Source organism: Hippoglossus stenolepis, chromosome 12, assembly GCF_022539355.2.
Source record: "Hippoglossus stenolepis isolate QCI-W04-F060 chromosome 12, HSTE1.2, whole genome shotgun sequence".
NCBI classification, from domain to species: Eukaryota; Metazoa; Chordata; class Actinopteri; order Pleuronectiformes; family Pleuronectidae; genus Hippoglossus; species Hippoglossus stenolepis.
Window position 1 is genome coordinate 16,600,879 of NC_061494.1, and position 16,075 is coordinate 16,616,953.

General features: G+C 44.7%; 1 protein-coding gene across 1 annotated transcript; it reads right to left on the minus strand.

The window, feature by feature from the left end:
• Positions 1-14,979: 14,979 nt before the first annotated feature.
• Positions 14,980-15,744, minus strand: gnrh3 (gonadotropin-releasing hormone 3). The gene is made up of 3 exons (XM_035172799.2): positions 15,602-15,744; positions 15,366-15,446; positions 14,980-15,033 (listed from the first exon to the last, which is right to left on the minus strand). Exons 1-3 carry the CDS (start codon positions 15,737-15,739, stop codon positions 14,980-14,982), a joined length of 273 nt encoding a protein of 90 aa, XP_035028690.1. The 5' UTR covers positions 15,740-15,744.
• Between the last annotated feature and the right edge of the window lie 331 nt (positions 15,745-16,075).

The following is a 16,075-nucleotide window of genomic DNA, read 5'->3' on the forward strand; positions in this document are numbered from 1 at the left end:
CACTGTTCCTCCATCGCTCGGGGCACGGGTCATTTTGAAAGTGTCACCATTTAACCGGGGGGAGGGTTGGGTCTCCATACCTCCAGCATTAGCCCATGTGGGCAGAGATCGGGTGTGTGGAGAGCGTGGCCTCATTATGAAGGAGATAAAGACCGTTAAGGCTGTTTGGTCTTGGGCCGGCTCCAGCCCCTATGGTGAAACACACCTGCTCCCCTCTTTAAAAAGCCCTGCTCCAGTTTAGCTCTTGGCCACGGACGAGTAATGACCTATCCAGGGGGCCGTAACGCCCGCTTCGTTTAGCCTGTCGTTAAGACCCAGAGTCAGCAGCATACTGCGGCACAGTACCGTGCCAAAACTCAGTACAGGGTGTCCTTGCCAAAGATCTAACATCAAGCCTACTCCGTTAGAATATGGATAACTAACCAGCTAACCACATTAATGAAATGGCAGAATGCATTTGGCAGCGTTACTCTCCACTTGAAGAATTTCTTTTAGACATATTGTCGACTGGGTTTGATTCTGTGATAATTTGACTGAATCATCAACATGAATATAAATCAAATATTAAGCCCTTGTATCTCGGCCAATAGGAGCGGACTCAAGAATACAGTACCCACTTAATAATTAGAGAACATAAAGTTGCAGCTTGACACTGCTTGGTTTCCCATTGTTGTCCTGTCTTTGTTGTTACACACGCGCAAACAGTCGCAGACATGCACAAACACACAGAGCAAAGACACACACACACACACACACACACAAACACACACACATGCATGCATGAACATGCTCACACGGAACATGCATGTGCACACACAAAGCCGTGCAGAGGCACACGCGTGCACGCACACGCATTCTCACACACAAGCGCGCTCACACACATAGAAAGATTTCCCAGTTTCCCAGTTATGTTTTCATCAAAGCTTTTCTTTGGCACTACAGAGCAGCGTCAGTATGGTAATGTGTTGTGCTGCCTGGAAAGCTGTCAAAAAGCTCCCACCTTGGATGAGAGACCACGGTAATTCAACTGGGCTCCTGTCTTCTGTGTGTTCAGGTCTCCTCATTATTCCGCTTTGCAGGGTAATGGCGTCTTGCACTGTTTTATCTGTCAGCTCACAGCAAACTATAGTTTTTTAGCCCTGTATATTAGATGCTAACATCAAAGGCAGCTGTCTTGACACAGGAGAGAAAGGAAAAAAAATTGTTGCGTAAAAAAATGGAAACACTCCCGGTAGGCGAAAATTGAATCTCTTTACGTCTGGGGTGATGTGTGTATTGAGAATAGATTTGCTGGTTGGCGTCTATGTGTTTGTTCTCGAGTAAACAGCAAGGCTTGTTTGGGTGTAACTGTCAGGTATATGCGTGCGCCCCGTGTGAAAATGGGTTTGTTCGCAAAGTGGGAGTTAGAAAAAAAACAGCAACACAAATTCACTCTAGCTGTCTGATCAATGGGGATTTAAGTTGCCAGTGACAACTGCATAGCAGATGTCAAGAGACATAGACCCCTCGCATACCACAGCAATGCTAGCCGCATATTCTATCAGCAGGTTTGTGACTTGTCTCTTTTTTACCCAGCTGAACACCTCCGAGAAGTGATTTGTTGATGCACCAGTTAGATCATGTGAGCGCACATTTTTTGTTTTGGAGTTTTTAAGTTTCGAGAAAAGTGCGGCACCAAAACTAAAATCTGGCACCATCCTCCGCCCCCTGCACTCACCTCTATTTGGGCATGTGGGGTTTTATGCCCCCTTAGGTGGTGGCAGATTTGTATACAGTGTGTGTGTTTATTGCAAGAGTGTGTATTGTGAGGTATAATCTGTGTTTATAGGAGTAGATGAATGTGTGTGTGTGTTTGGGGGGGGGGGGTGCAGCGTTCTTCAGAAGACGCGAGTAGAGCAAATTAAAACTCACCGCAGGAAATGAGCGCCCTTGGCACTCCTCTTCCCAAGCAGCTGCACACACCCCAACCATCATCTGCCATTTTGACACATCCACGGGGCGTAGCAGGCAGCGACAAGGGGGGAGCAAGGGGTGCCAACGCGACACCCACGGCTGCAAGCATTGCCGGGCCGCAGCCTCCAGCCAAACAGGTGTGTGACATCATGCCGCTGGTTCCTCTTCGGGGGCCCGGGGAGCAGGCTGGGGGACCGGAGCAGAAAGGGGGGTGGAGGAGGAAACAAAGGGAGGTTAGGTCTCTACCTGACAAGCTCATTGATAACGTTTGGGACACGAGCCCTGAAGTCGATGGCAAATTGCCTCTAATGTCTCCTGGAGATCACGGGCCAAAGTCAGGTGCTGGGCGCTAAATGGGCTCATTAGTTATGATTTTTTTCTTCCTTTTTTTGGACTTTGCAAGTAGTTGCACACGCACACACACGCACACACACGCACACACACGCACACCATGTCAGACATGGTTGAAGCCAGAGGGCCTTTGTAAACTTGGGACGTCATCATAACTCAAGACAGGGTTACAGTTGAGCCCAAATGTTGAGACCTTTTCCTCTCAGCTCTGTGTGGCACATACAAAGCAGGGCAATCTGGGGTTTGGAGTTTTTGACTGTTTCAACAACTGGGACTGGCAGGATCATCTGGGGAATACAAATCGAAATGATCAGTTCCACGCAATGTGATTTTTTTTTTTCTTCATCAAATCTGAAACCCGAGCAAAATTATAAAGAGAGGCAACAAATGAAATCAGAACGTAGCTATTTAGAATTCTCAGCACGTCTCCCACATACACTCCTCTTCGCACTTCAGTCGAATCCCCCAGCGACAGATCCTGTAACAGAGGAGAGGGAGGCTGTGAGTAGCCTGGGGGGTTCCTAAAGGCACCCGTCTGGGACCTGCTTCATAATCAGTGGACAGAGAGGATGGTGGTGGTACAGCTTCCCAGAGCCACTCTCTCCCCCTGGCTGCCCGAACTCTGGTAAGCACCCCAGGGCTACCTGTTAAGGTGCTCCCCCCGGTCCAGTCTCTCTTCCTGGGCAAAAAACTTGCACACAGTCTACTGTCTCCAGACTACACATGATCTGGGTGCTGATTGGGTGAAGGGGACAGGAATTCCATCTGTGTGCTGTTTGTGTACGTTTGTTTGCAAATTGATGTTGATGCACACACGCTTATGCATGCATGGGCCCATTTTGTATGTGCGAGCCCCACCATATGTGTGTGTGTATCTGCTAATACACACACATGTTGGTGCTCTCTGCATGTGCACATGTTGTGCCTGGTTTCTTGTGTTGCTAAGAGGAGGTTTATTATTGTTAGTTGTCAAGGAGACATTGCGAGGGAGTGGGAATTACTCACCCACATGGACATAACTGGATGCCAAGTAACAGCCTGGACAATACAAGTCTCTCTGCAGACCTCTGTGGTCCTTATCAACAATAATGCTTGTTAATAATGTGAAATGGCTCTAATTAGTCTACAGTGAAATTAACTGCTGTAGTCTAATAAGAAATGATCTACCTGATGATACAGTTCTTAAAAAGACAGCAGCTCATGGACCCTAAAGTTGAAATATGGCTGCTGATGTCTGTTGTTGGATTTCTTTAAGATTTTTAGAAAAAAAAACTATTATGACATGTTGTCTAGAGTCTGTTTTATCTGTCTGAGTTTTTATTGTAGTTATTGTAGGTATATGTAACATTGGCTGTGTTTCTCTTTCCATAGTCAAGAACAATATTCCCTTGACTGCGCCTCGGGGTATATCTCCTCCTTTCCGCTTTTCTACAGCAGACCTCAACATCACCGCTGCTGTTGCAGATGCAGAAAACACTGTAGTGGTAAGCAACCAGGGAGGCAGGTCCGGGGCTGCAGCCCTGGACTTTCTAATTCAGGCCCCGGCCAAGGGATCTGGGAGACATGGTAGATTTTAACAAACACACTGGCCATCTCCAAATCTACCGTGTGTGCTCAGCCGTCCATGGTTCTTCAAGATATGTGGAGAAGAGGGAGGGTGGGCGGGAGGCTTTGGGGAGGTGGGGTGTACAAGGCAGAGAGAGCCAGGACTGTGCCGTCTCTCCAGTTTGGTTTGGTCCGAGCACAGAGCCAGCTGGCCTCATTAGGACTTGATGGGAGGCGGGCTGGCATGAGACATGCACATGCATGCACACATCAACAAATGTAGTGTGAAGCGTGGCCTGATGCCCGTGAAAGACCCACACAAGTTTTTTTTCTTCGTCATTTTTTCCCTTTTTTCTATTGAGTGCACTGTGGCTCGTGGGCACAGGGAGTGTATGATGTGGGGGAACATGATCATTAGTTTATGTCTCTCTTTAAGGTGCTGTCTTTACCTGGCTCACCTGAGCTACCTCGGTGCACTTGAGTGCTTGTTTGAGGGAGGCACGAACCATGAACGGGGGCGATGAGGGTTGGGGTTGGAAGGAGTGGAGCGGGTATAAAGGGACGAGAGGATATGATTCATGGTGGGGTGGGTTCATCACGAGAGACGGCCGCTGACCTACAGTCTGAGGGCCGTTGGACCGGAACCAAGGCCTTGTTCCGACAGAGCGAGTGTAGCGTGAGCTGTGACGGATGGCGCCGGTCTGTTTGAAAGCCCCTGAGCAGGTGTGTGTCTCGCTCACATCTGCAGGCAAGCACAGTGAACCGAGACCAAATGGCAGACGCACGGGGCCCATCGGGTACCTGTGCACTGAGACACACTAATGATTATGGATGCAGGCCTATTAACGGTCACATCTGTAAGGGAGAACAACAACCAGCGCACTGGGAGTGAGTCAGCAGTTTTAACTCCCCTCTGGAACATAGACATGCTGGTGTCAATGTTGGGATAAAAACTCAAAACGCTGCTATTCCCTCAGTTCAGGTCCAGGTAGGAACCTCTGCTCTACTCAGGCTTCACCTAAGAAAACGACGAGGCTCTCCTCCTTCCTCCAGCGCAGACTTTAGGAAGTTTACTTGTTGAACTTGAAAACCGTCAATTACTTGAGCTGGATTTCCAGGCAGAAACCGAAGGGCGTTCTGAAATTAAAAAAAAGAACTCGCGGTTACAGCTCAATGCTAAATTATCAAATTAATTCATCAACTTAAAAACAGCGTTAAATATTCATTCTAAGAGTATAGGTAATAAATTAAATATTACTCATTGACTCATTATTTAAAAATGCATAATATGATTTGCATAGTTTTATCCTGATAGGAAATAATAATGGGTAGTTGTCTTGTAGCGTCTTTCATGACGGATGAAGCCTGCGTCTTTTTGTTCCCTCATCATCCCTCTCTCCTACTTGCTTCTCATTAAAGTTTTAACGGAGGCTGTTTTAATTGTCAATCCTTTGACAGGTTGATAAAAGCAACTTGACAATTAAGTTCATTGGCTGCGCTATGCATATTAATTAGGTCTTATTTGGGTTTCTATTGTTATTGGAAGGAGCACTCATGGTGTAGCAAAATGTCATCCATTAACTTCCCTCTTCTCAGAACTTAATGTAATTAAGCTTGCTATTGTATGACTACGAGAGGAGACTCTAGAGAGGGGAACTTTTAGTATTCATTGTATAAATGAGTAATGCCATTCCTGTGACACTGCAACAACGCAATTCCTCCAAAATCAGCCATTCACAACTTTATTATCTGTAACAAGTGCTGCCTGCTCTTGTTTCGTTAACGGACAAAGGGAGCGTGCTTTCATGTCACCGTGTGCGCATTTGCTGTGTGTGTGCGTGTGGGTTTGTTTATGAATGTGTGAAGCGCAGATGAAGCAAGACAGGGCGTGCGCGTCAGACGGGAAAACGAAGCAGGACATAAAGGGCGCGGAGAGTCTCAGCACTGGGAGGGAGGGATAGGAAAAACGAAGGAGTGGCGGGGTTGGAGTCGAGGTGGGGGTGTTCGAGCAGATTACCCAGTGCACCTTGCTCAACTCTGCAGGCCCACACACTCACATCAAAGTGGTACCCCCTATCTGCCCGAGGCTTAGTCGGCCCCTGTCCACCCCCCATGTCACTCCATACATCCTCCTGTTCATGTTGAATAATTGACAGTTCTGTTTTACATGCTCAGCATTTGCCAGGACATGGAAGTGTGACTCCAAACAGGGCATGACTCTGAGATGTGCTGTGCGTTGGGTCGACTTCATTAGAATGTGCCCTACTGGTGCTCGGCACGCACCCTGTGCTGAATACCATCAAGCAAGACCTATGGAGGAGTTGTTTGTTGAAACAGAAAGGTGGCTTTGGCCATAAATACGCGTTTCTGCTGCAGTTTTATCGAGACTTAATCGTCCACATAGCTTAAAGAGTTTTCTCCGTCCCACATGTGAGTTGACAGCAGGTTGAATTTGCCAGCCTGGTTTATGAAGGGAGCAACAACTCCCTTCATTACAATAAGACCGTTTTCAGCTCCTTCTTTGAAGACACTGGGCACTGTCTGGTGTGCACTTACATTCGGGAATCTGCTGAACTTGTTGGATGTCACTCAACACCGCCAGAATGGCCGTGCATAGCAAAGGACAATGACTGCCCAGGGTATGTGAAGGGGGCTGCAGTGTTTGTGCCAGGGCGATCTCTGAAGTCAAATAAGCCATTATCAGTCTGTCAAGCCAGGTCTCATTTGAGGTCTCTTAATAACAGTTAGGCAGTTTAGTGAAGTCGCTATCAATGCCCTGCTAATGGCTTTTTACAACTACTGTAGAGAAATTGGACAAAGAACTAAAGAGATAAAGTCAGTTTGCAACAGGGCGATAACTTTCTCCAGTTTTAATCTGCTCTTGTTTATGCAGTGAAAAATATCAAAGCCGCCTGTATTTGCATGACATAGGTTACTGAGGCTTTAGTGCTGTGTGGTGTGGTGCTGTCCTTAAAGCAGGGGAGGGAAAGGCCTGGCTGTTCATTTGATAGTTTACCTTGACCCCTGAAGTGTGTCGCTCGCACCCTGAGGGCTTGGGCTGGCAAAACCTTTCTCAGTCCCCCCTGGGAATGATAATCTCAACGTGGGCGTTTACCACGGACACCAGACACAACACCATTAGCCACAGCTCCGCTGCTGCTCATTAGGACCCCCGATCGATACAGGCGGCCACAGGAATCGCCAGTGCTGCGGAACCGGCTATCACTCTTCAGAGTTATTATCGTAAACAGCACTGGCCAAGATTTAGGGCAGTACCCCACTTTTGCCGTTTCTATTGGAAATAGAGGGTTGGAAGGGCAATAACTGACAGAGCGAGGCCCTTCTCAGGACACCATATTGTATCATTTGTTCTGAAACTTTGTGCTGTGTGGAGTCACAGCCTCGCAATAAAATTAGAAGCAGTCAGGAAACATTACTCTGTGCACTGCTCTTTTCTCTGGGGTTTGGTATTATGACATGGTCGGAGCAGAAAAACACTGACACAGAGGAAGTTCACTCATTACCGTGTAGACATTTGAGCGCTGATGTCTCCCTCATTGAGTGTCAAAAACAAAGTGTGAGTCGTTTAAGCGGACAACGAAAACTGTGATTTGCTGACTTTGCAAAGCAGCTCGGTCAACCACATAAAATGTGTTGTGAAAAAAAAAAAAAAGAAAGGTTGAAATCCATAGGGGTCAGAATGTGAGCGACTAAATGCAAAATGACAATACTATTTTTAAAATGTGTCGGCGCACCACGTGACCTCCGCTTGATACCACAGCGACGAGCAAATCTAATTATTTTCCAATTCTTTTCTCCCCCCTGAAACATGAGGTGCGCAGACATTAGTCACAGGAAATTGTAGATGAAAAGACAAAAAAAAAACAGGGATAGTCCACTGGTTTCTGGCAGAGGAGAGAATAATATTGAGGCAAAATTGTGAAAATAAGAAAAAGGGGAGATGTATTGATTTTTGGTGGAGCCAGGGAAAGAAAAGAGAGGGAATAAAGAAGTGCTCTTTGGCCGATGTGTCCAAATGATGTCTCGGGGGAGGTTCTTAATGGTGGGGGGAGGGGCGGAGGGGGGTTCAGGGGGTGAGGTGGGGGTGACGGGGGCAGGTGCCTACCCTGACTAAGGCATGGAACTGCCCTTAGGCTAGGGCTAATGGTATTGGCTGAGCTTACTTTAAGCAGCTCTTTCCTAATGGCCAACTATGAGTGTGCCACAGGATAGACAGGTATTGATTGGTTCAAATGCTCTTGAGTTGACAAGAACTGAAAGTCCCTCAAGCATATACAATCTCGCAGCAAATTATGTCACACGGAAAGGTGATTAAAAACAGGGGCTCGGGGCAGGCACACTCATTAAAAGTGTATATGATATTTCTCTTGTTGTCCTTGTTGGCTATTGCTCTGTCTTCTTTGTGTTTACTCTGTTTTTTTTTTCTTTTCTTCCTCCTCCTCCCTGCCAAAGCCTTTGTCTCTCTCACTGCTGTTTGTTTTCCTGAGTGAGAAATGTCTGTTTATACATTATGAAATTCCACCAGCAACAGCAGTCTTCAAAACTTATTTTCCAAGGAATGGAGCTCCAGCGAGTTGACTCTTCAACCTCCATTGCGTCAGGCGAGGACGTGCACGTATACACTCTGGTTGTGCTGGTGTGAAAAAATTCCATTTGAATGGAGTCAAATGTTCTGACATTCTTTAAAAAAAATGAACACAGGTGTGATGCGTTCGCTTTAGGAAAAAAAAAAAAAGGTCCAACATACGGGTATAGTACAGAGAACAATGCCATATATTTGCTTTGTTGTCATGCCCCCCCTTCCTCATACACACATACAAAAAATGCTGTGTACAAGATTTTCTCTTATTCACAAGGGGCGCTTTCTAGACTGCTTGAGGCATCTGCTTTGATTGCATAATTCCCACGAGGCGAACAACACAAAACAAAAATACTGACTGAATTCAGACTTATAATATACCGAACAAATAACATACCAGCCTCACTCTTCAAAACCATAGTTCTCTAAAGAAAAGGAATTGGAGAGTAAATTTCAAAGTTGAAAGCTTAGCTCTTTTGCAGTGAATGCAGGAATGAGGGTGAAAGATGAAACAAACTTTTTTTTATTTTTTTCCTCCCCTGGCTGGAAATGTGCTGCATTACCAAAACAAATAGGCCGTAGCACACGCATTTAGGTGCACTTAAGCTAAAGTGGTACCTATCATAGATACCATAAAGTATTTTTTAAGCCGTAAATGCTGCGGATATTTCAGGAGCGAGTGGCGAGGAAATGTTTTATTATGCCGAGGTAATACGGCAGGTCCCCCCCCCCCCACGTCATCTGGTGCTCTGCCAAGTGTGGCACGACAGTTTCAAGCTAAGCAAACAGTGTCGAACAAATGAAAGTTAAATAAAATGACGGGTGCTTTTTTTCCTCGGGAAAACAAAAAAAAAAAAGGGGGGGGAAGCGAGAGAAAGAGAAAGATTTTCTGCATCCAAATGATACGGCTGCAGTCAAAGCTCACAGTTTTCTTCTCTTTCGATTAAATGCTCTTTCTCTGGCTGTTTGTGCTTTACAGTGGAGTGTGCTACATCGCTACTTTCTTCTCTACAGGGGCCCCTGGGCTCCCCAAGCAATAGGAGTAAATTAGAGTGCACCTGTTCCAGCTCCAAGATAAGCCATCTCCAGAGGATTTCCTCTGAGTAAAATGAAGTGAGTGAAGAATAAACAGAATATCACAGCATTACTCCGCCAAGGTGAAGTTGCTGCTGCTCTGGGGACACGGTTCGTTTTGCACAACACCCAGCAAAATATCCTCTATAAACCTCTGGATGTGAGACTGTAGGAATGGTCTCTGCTCACAGCGGAGAGAATAGGCGCTGCACTTTTTGTGTTGCAACCAAGGCTGCCAGTCTGCCTCTCCACTGTAGCTACTCACAACCTTGACTTGAAAATGCTGTTATTTGTGGTCTGGGTTTTGTGGTTTGTTTCCAACGTGTTTTGACTCTGTGTCAACACATCTGCGATAGTCGAACATCAAACCAAATACTTCCCCCCTTTTTTTCCCTGCTCCTGTACCGCTGCCAAAATATTTTCTAAAAGTATTACTAATTAAGTCAACTAAAAAAAAATTGTTAGTGCATCACTCTTCTCTTCCCATCAGCTTAGCCACATGAGCAACTCCTTGTATGTTTCTTAAAGGAAATAAAAGATGTAACCCCAGTGTGATGCCCAAAGACCACTGACCGTAGATGTCTGGAATGCAAAATTCACTCAGTTGGTTCACACATAAAAGGCATGGATAATTAGAGGAATAATGTAATTCATCATACGTTTGATAATCAGTCTGATTTGGACTCCTATCTGCACCAGGGCATTCAAATAACCCCCCTACTATTAGCACCCCACTCTCCCTCACACCAGTAGTCTGTTTTACCCTCTCTTTGTTCCCCTACAACACATTATCATTATTGTAGCTAATTGCATGGTTTGCCTTGAAGTCGTGCTGGAGACTCGTGATCTGGGGTTGAAACGTGGACAGGGATCCAGTCTTCTCCACAGCTTGCTTTACACTGCTAATTGCCGCTACCACAGGAGAAGGCGTGCTCCTCGCTGTGGCCAGCCGGACGAGGCTGGAACGAGCGTGGCGCGGGTTTGGGTGGGGGGGGGTGGTGCTATCACACAAGGGTGGTAAGACGTGGGAGGGAGAGCCGAGGGTGGCATAACTGAGGTGGGATGGGTACACCAGATTGGGGAGGGAAAGGGTAGTGGTTGGGGGTAAGCGAGGGGTGGGCGGGATAAAACCGGCGTTAGATGTAGGTCAGCGGGAGTGGAGTACCCTAAAGATTACAGTTGGTTAGTGCGACCCCTCTCTGACAGGATCTGAGCCCTCACTCCCAGCAGAGGTGGACCCTGGCATTTGGGGAGCCCAGCTATTAGAGAGGCTAATAAAGCCCCGGCAGAAAGTTTTGAACCTGCGGTCGTCCAGAGACACTGTCCTGCCACAGGTCCAAAGGCTGGATCTTAGTTAATATAGTCCTAAATGACTGGAGGCGTCCTCTAAATGATTGCTAATAAGACTGCGGTGCTGTCATGTGGCGCAAAACACATCTATAGGCACCAATTTTCATTTTACAACCTCCCCTAATAATTGTGTTTTTATGAGGCTATCTTTTTTATTATCTTTGTTTATTAAAGAAGTGTAATGTGAGAGATGAGTTCATCTAACTCTGAAGAATCTGAGATCTGCGCGAGCTCTGATAGTTTCTTAATTCAGCTGGGAACGTTAGTTTTACACCACAGTATCAACTTCCAACTTCAAAATGAGTCACAGCTCCCCGATGGGGCTTTAGCAGAGGAAATGGAATCACAGACAAAACTAGTGACAAAGCCTCCATCACCTCACATATGATCTCGCTCCATCTGCGAGAACTTTGGGTCTACCCTAGAAAAATAATAAATATCCTCGTCTCATGGCAGGCGCTCGTTTTGTTCAAAAGGTGGTTTCAAGACCAAACAAAGGAAATGGTATCATTAATGATAAATCTTATGAACCAGGGCCTCTTAGAACAGTTTCCTACAAATGCATGGATAAGGCGGTGATCTCTTTCCTAACAAAGGATCTCTAAAATATGAAGTGAAAAGCTACCCAAGATGAAGCTGGTGAAGAAACAAGCGAGGAAGAGTCTATTTCCACAACACAAACAGATTTCCTGGCCTTTAGCAGTCTCTTACTGGGATACTTTGAGACATATCCATCAAAACACAGCTGTATTCATTCATATTTCATACCTCCTCCTTCTCCCAGTGCTTTAACACTGTTCTTTGATCAAAGCAGAGAAGTCGGATCACAACAGGAAGGTTCCCTGCCAGCCAAGAAGAAGAAGGAAGGCCAATTCACTGCTATACTGTACACGCTACCGTATAGCTCGCTGCACTGCAACTTCACACACTGGGGGGAGAAAGAAAAAGAGAATAAAATAAATTAACACCTCGCAAATGCAAAACTAATAAGATTTGGAAAATTCATGACTTTCCACAGATGCGATGCTTTTTATGTGGATTTCAACGTTTTATTTTACAGTGAGCTTGGATTCAGGCCGAGCGCAGCTCAACTGCAAAACTGTACAAAATACTTTTTTCCTTCCTGTTGTAAAGACAAACTCCATCAGTCAGCACGCAGAGAGAAAATTAATAATCCTTTCTGCAGAGTTTTGGGTGACGGATTGAAGTCTTTGTTAGATTTAAAAAGAAAGAACAGTTTTCTGCAACTTAAGTGATGGAATTGCTGAGAGAGCGACAGCCCCCGGATTCAGAACGCGCAGCTCAAGAGTGTCACCATGTGGAGACACGGGGAAACGACAAAGCAGTAAGTGAGAGGTGCTGAGAGCGACTGGCTTGCCTCAGACCGCAGCTCGCTGAGAGCAGTCATATTCTCATTTCTCCATGACCCCTTCCACATTTATTTTTTTCCCAATTAAATTTCATGTCAACTGCTTTACATTACCTCCTCCCCCCTGTACTCCACCTCCAATGTATCAATTCCAAGACGTCGCACTTCCAAAGACCCCTTTCACTAAGGCTCTGGGAAAAAAGTGTTTGAAGACCTCCCTGACATTTAGACTCTCTCTGAAGATGACTTTGCCTTCTACTATCGCCTGCGGGAACATAGTAAGACCCACACTAAACTTCAATTGATATGCAGCGCCAGATTCCTCTAGGGGAAATTATCATTCTGTTCATAATAAGAGCCACAACAAGCACCTGGAAAATGACTTTATTATATTCTCTGCTTCAATAAAAGTTTCCTGTGACCCATTGGAAACACACATGGTGCACGGAGCGTAATTGTGATGAAATGAAAACTATATTATGCATATGATAGGAGGCTTATTTGATGGTGGGCCGTGCGAGGATGCACATCTGCTCGGATGTGCTTGATTGGCAGGTGTGTTAATGCAGCGCTGTAGCCTTGGATGGAGGAGCTCTGAGACCCCGCTTTCCTGGAGCCATTATCCAAATATGTTCTGTTTTTCAAACAAATGAATGGCACAAAAATCAAAGTATCAAAAATGTATTGCCCTTCATAATGGAATTCCCTCTGAGCAAGGACACGTAACAATGGGCCATTCTCGGCTTCCTGTCCTTTCCCTCTCTATATGCCAATGGATGTGACCTCCACAGCTTTAACAATGGGGCATCCAGCAACATAAGCACTTGGCTTCTCGCCACAGCCACTACGTGCAGTAAGGTGGCTTTCATCCTTGTTGTTATATTTAAGGGTGACATCCTAGCCTGTCGGCCTCTGCCATTGTCTTCGCCGTGATTATTTTCTACTGTTGTTTAGCCCCAGTTGTGGCTCTTTGATGAAAAGGTCGCCACTCAATTGGAAAACAGTCATTAAAATGCGGTGGGTACTATTCACCAGTGTTCATGGGGGAACAAGCTCAACTGAGCTGGTTAATCAAAAGTTAATTATATAATTTTCATGCAGATGAGGGAAACATTCAAATGAATCCCAACTCTACAATCATTACAAAAAATAAATAAATAAATAATTCTAAAATGCTATAAAATGTTCAGGGACCAGGAGGCTGTAAACAATATGAAGTTTAATTTGAGGTAAACAAAGTGAATATCCACCAGGGGGTCTGGGAAGGAGAAAGTGAGGTTAAATCAAATTTGGAAACATAGATACCAGCAGGTTTTGTTGTCCTGATATACGTGCAATTAGGCAGGTCCTTGATGAGGACACTGGGAGGGAGAAAGTTGGCTTTCACTGCGAATGCTCTGGGATTATTTAAAGGGAATTTACGGGATTTCATGCTTTATCTGTAAACATTAATTATTCTCACACAAGTAAACCAAATTGAATTAAAACCATATTTTAGAGAATGCTATAAGAGCATAATTATCTTTTATGAGCGTGTTGCAAAATTATTGAAAACTCCATAACGATGAGTGTAAAGTCAATTAAATCAATTCCAGGAAGTCTCACTTGCGACTTTCAAAAGAAAACGCGCCGGACGACATCGTCTTCGCAAACTTTGTGAAAGAAGGTGAAGAATAAAAACACTTTTCACAAAGATTCTAAAGTCTCCGCTCATCAAAGGGAATGATTGTGTTATGCAAATTACAAGCATGAATATTAAACCAACGATGTGAAGTTTCACAAATGAACAAGCATTGTTCTGAAAGTGCAATGGAATGTGGTTTAATTTCTCTTTAATTCTATGTGCTTTATAATGTTCACCTTTTCCCAGTTGTGCCAGCGGGTTTGGGTTCATTGGTGTGCATTACAACCACGCTCTAACAATGCGGGGCCTCCCCGGTGTCAGCACAGTTCATGAATCCCGGCCCCTTATGCACCAGGCGATTAGTATGGTGCTCTGTCTGTGGGGCTTTGCCAGAAAATGAGTTCTCTTTAAAACATATGCCCCCTGCTGATTCTTTTCCTTTCCTGATATGAAATTCCAATTTTTATAATGAACACCAATTTCCTTTCACAGAGAGGGAAGAGAAAGTTCTGCACTTTGTCTGTTTTGGATGACTGCAGTTATCCGAAAATTAGAGGAAAGCAGCAGCGGACATCAGACATTTAGATGAGTCTCTTTCATTTGGGGGGTTAATCAACATTCAGGTGGCAGACCCCCCCCCCCAAAAAAAATCAGCTGGTGTAATTTTCCACATCGCATATGCACATGACCGGTGTGGCAGAAAATGGAATTACCAAAACTGTAACAAATTCAATTAAGTCATTGATTTCTAATAAATTGGCCTAATCACCAGCTGTTGTCATGCTAAGATTGTTGTGTCACGAGTTTGTCATGCTTGTCGGTCGTGGCTGCTTTACAAAGACAATTAAATCAATTTAAAGTCCTTAAAAACGTCATTTAACACGTATGAAACATCGTTTTTCTTCTAATGACCAGATCTAGAAGAGGAGACCAATCTATCCGATCGGATTAAACAAAACACTTTAATAATTCCATTAGATTTCAAAACCTTTATTACAACCTGATGAAAATGCTACAGACATTTCATAAATATCTGTGTAATACATTCATTGAAATCAACATCTTGCATTCCAACCCATCACAATGTGAATACAGTGTGTATCTTCCTTCTCTTCAATTATCAGGGAACCTTTTCTTTCGGTGGAAATGCCTGGAACCATCATCAATCTGAGGAAATTAAATCTCCGTTAACAGTTTGAACTGCTGCTTGAATATTTAATCTCGCAAATGTTTAAAATTTTCATTTATTTATAAATATATACGATATCAAATGTGTCGCAGCACATTAGCAGCACATCTGGCAGCATTCAAAGAGATACAATTACGCATGCACATATTCAATCAGGCAAAAAAAAGGGGAAAAATAAAAACAGTCATTGAGCAGTTTGTATATTGTCATTGCTGCTTTGGAGCGCGGTTGCACACAGTGGTGTAGTGTACATTAATATTGAACAATTGAAGTAGACATTGGTGATAAATTATGTATAATAAGCACTTACTACATTGTATGGTCGAGGTCTCTCTTGGGTTTGGGCACTCGCCTCCTCAGGAAGAGACACCACTCCGCCTGTGCCCATCATCTGAGCACAATAGAGGACATTTTACAAAGACTGATGTGAAAACAATGCAACAAAACATGTGGCAAAAGAAAGGAAAGTGCAACCGGGTTAAACTGCGCAGATATATCTGTTCAATTTTTGCCTTAATTTTCATAAAAGGAAAGAACGCTACTCACCCTGATGGTCGCCTCCAGCTCCCCCACACTCCTCTTCCCACCTGGAAGCCATCCATAGGACCAGTGCTGGGACAGGGCGACCTGAACCACCAACGTCAACAGCAACACCTGCACCACCACTCTGCTGCTCGCTTCCATCAGAGCTGCAGAGGAAGTCACATTTAGTCATGATCTCCTCACACATACATCTCACAGACCAGGGGTTATAAAGCGATTAGTAAACAGCATTTCAGACAGTAATTAATAAGAAATGTAATTATTAACTTAATAAGCATTGAGCTGAACTTCACCGAGGACTCACTCACCTCAGTGTTTGCCTTGTTAGCATGTGGTGCATTAGCCAGAGAGGGGTTTTATAGGTGTAGTACAAGGCTGCTGGTAGGATTATAATCCCCACTATGCAGGTGTGACACATTCACTGACTAATGGGACACAAAATACCACTAATGGAGGAGGCTAAGTGCTCAGACATGC

Excerpts from the sequence above, each read along its gene's own strand:
- gnrh3 (XM_035172799.2), bottom strand. The coding sequence starts at position 15,739 with ATGGAAGCGAGCAGCAGAGTGGTGGTGCAGGTGTTGCTGTTGACGTTG. Across the intron at positions 15,447-15,601 it reads AGCTGGAGGCGACCATCAGG|ATGATGGGCACAGGCGGAGT; the intron begins GTGAGTAGCGTT and ends TATTGTGCTCAG. Across the intron at positions 15,034-15,365 it reads GACCTCGACCATACAATGTA|ATTGATGATGGTTCCAGGCA; the intron begins GTAAGTGCTTAT and ends TAATTTCCTCAG.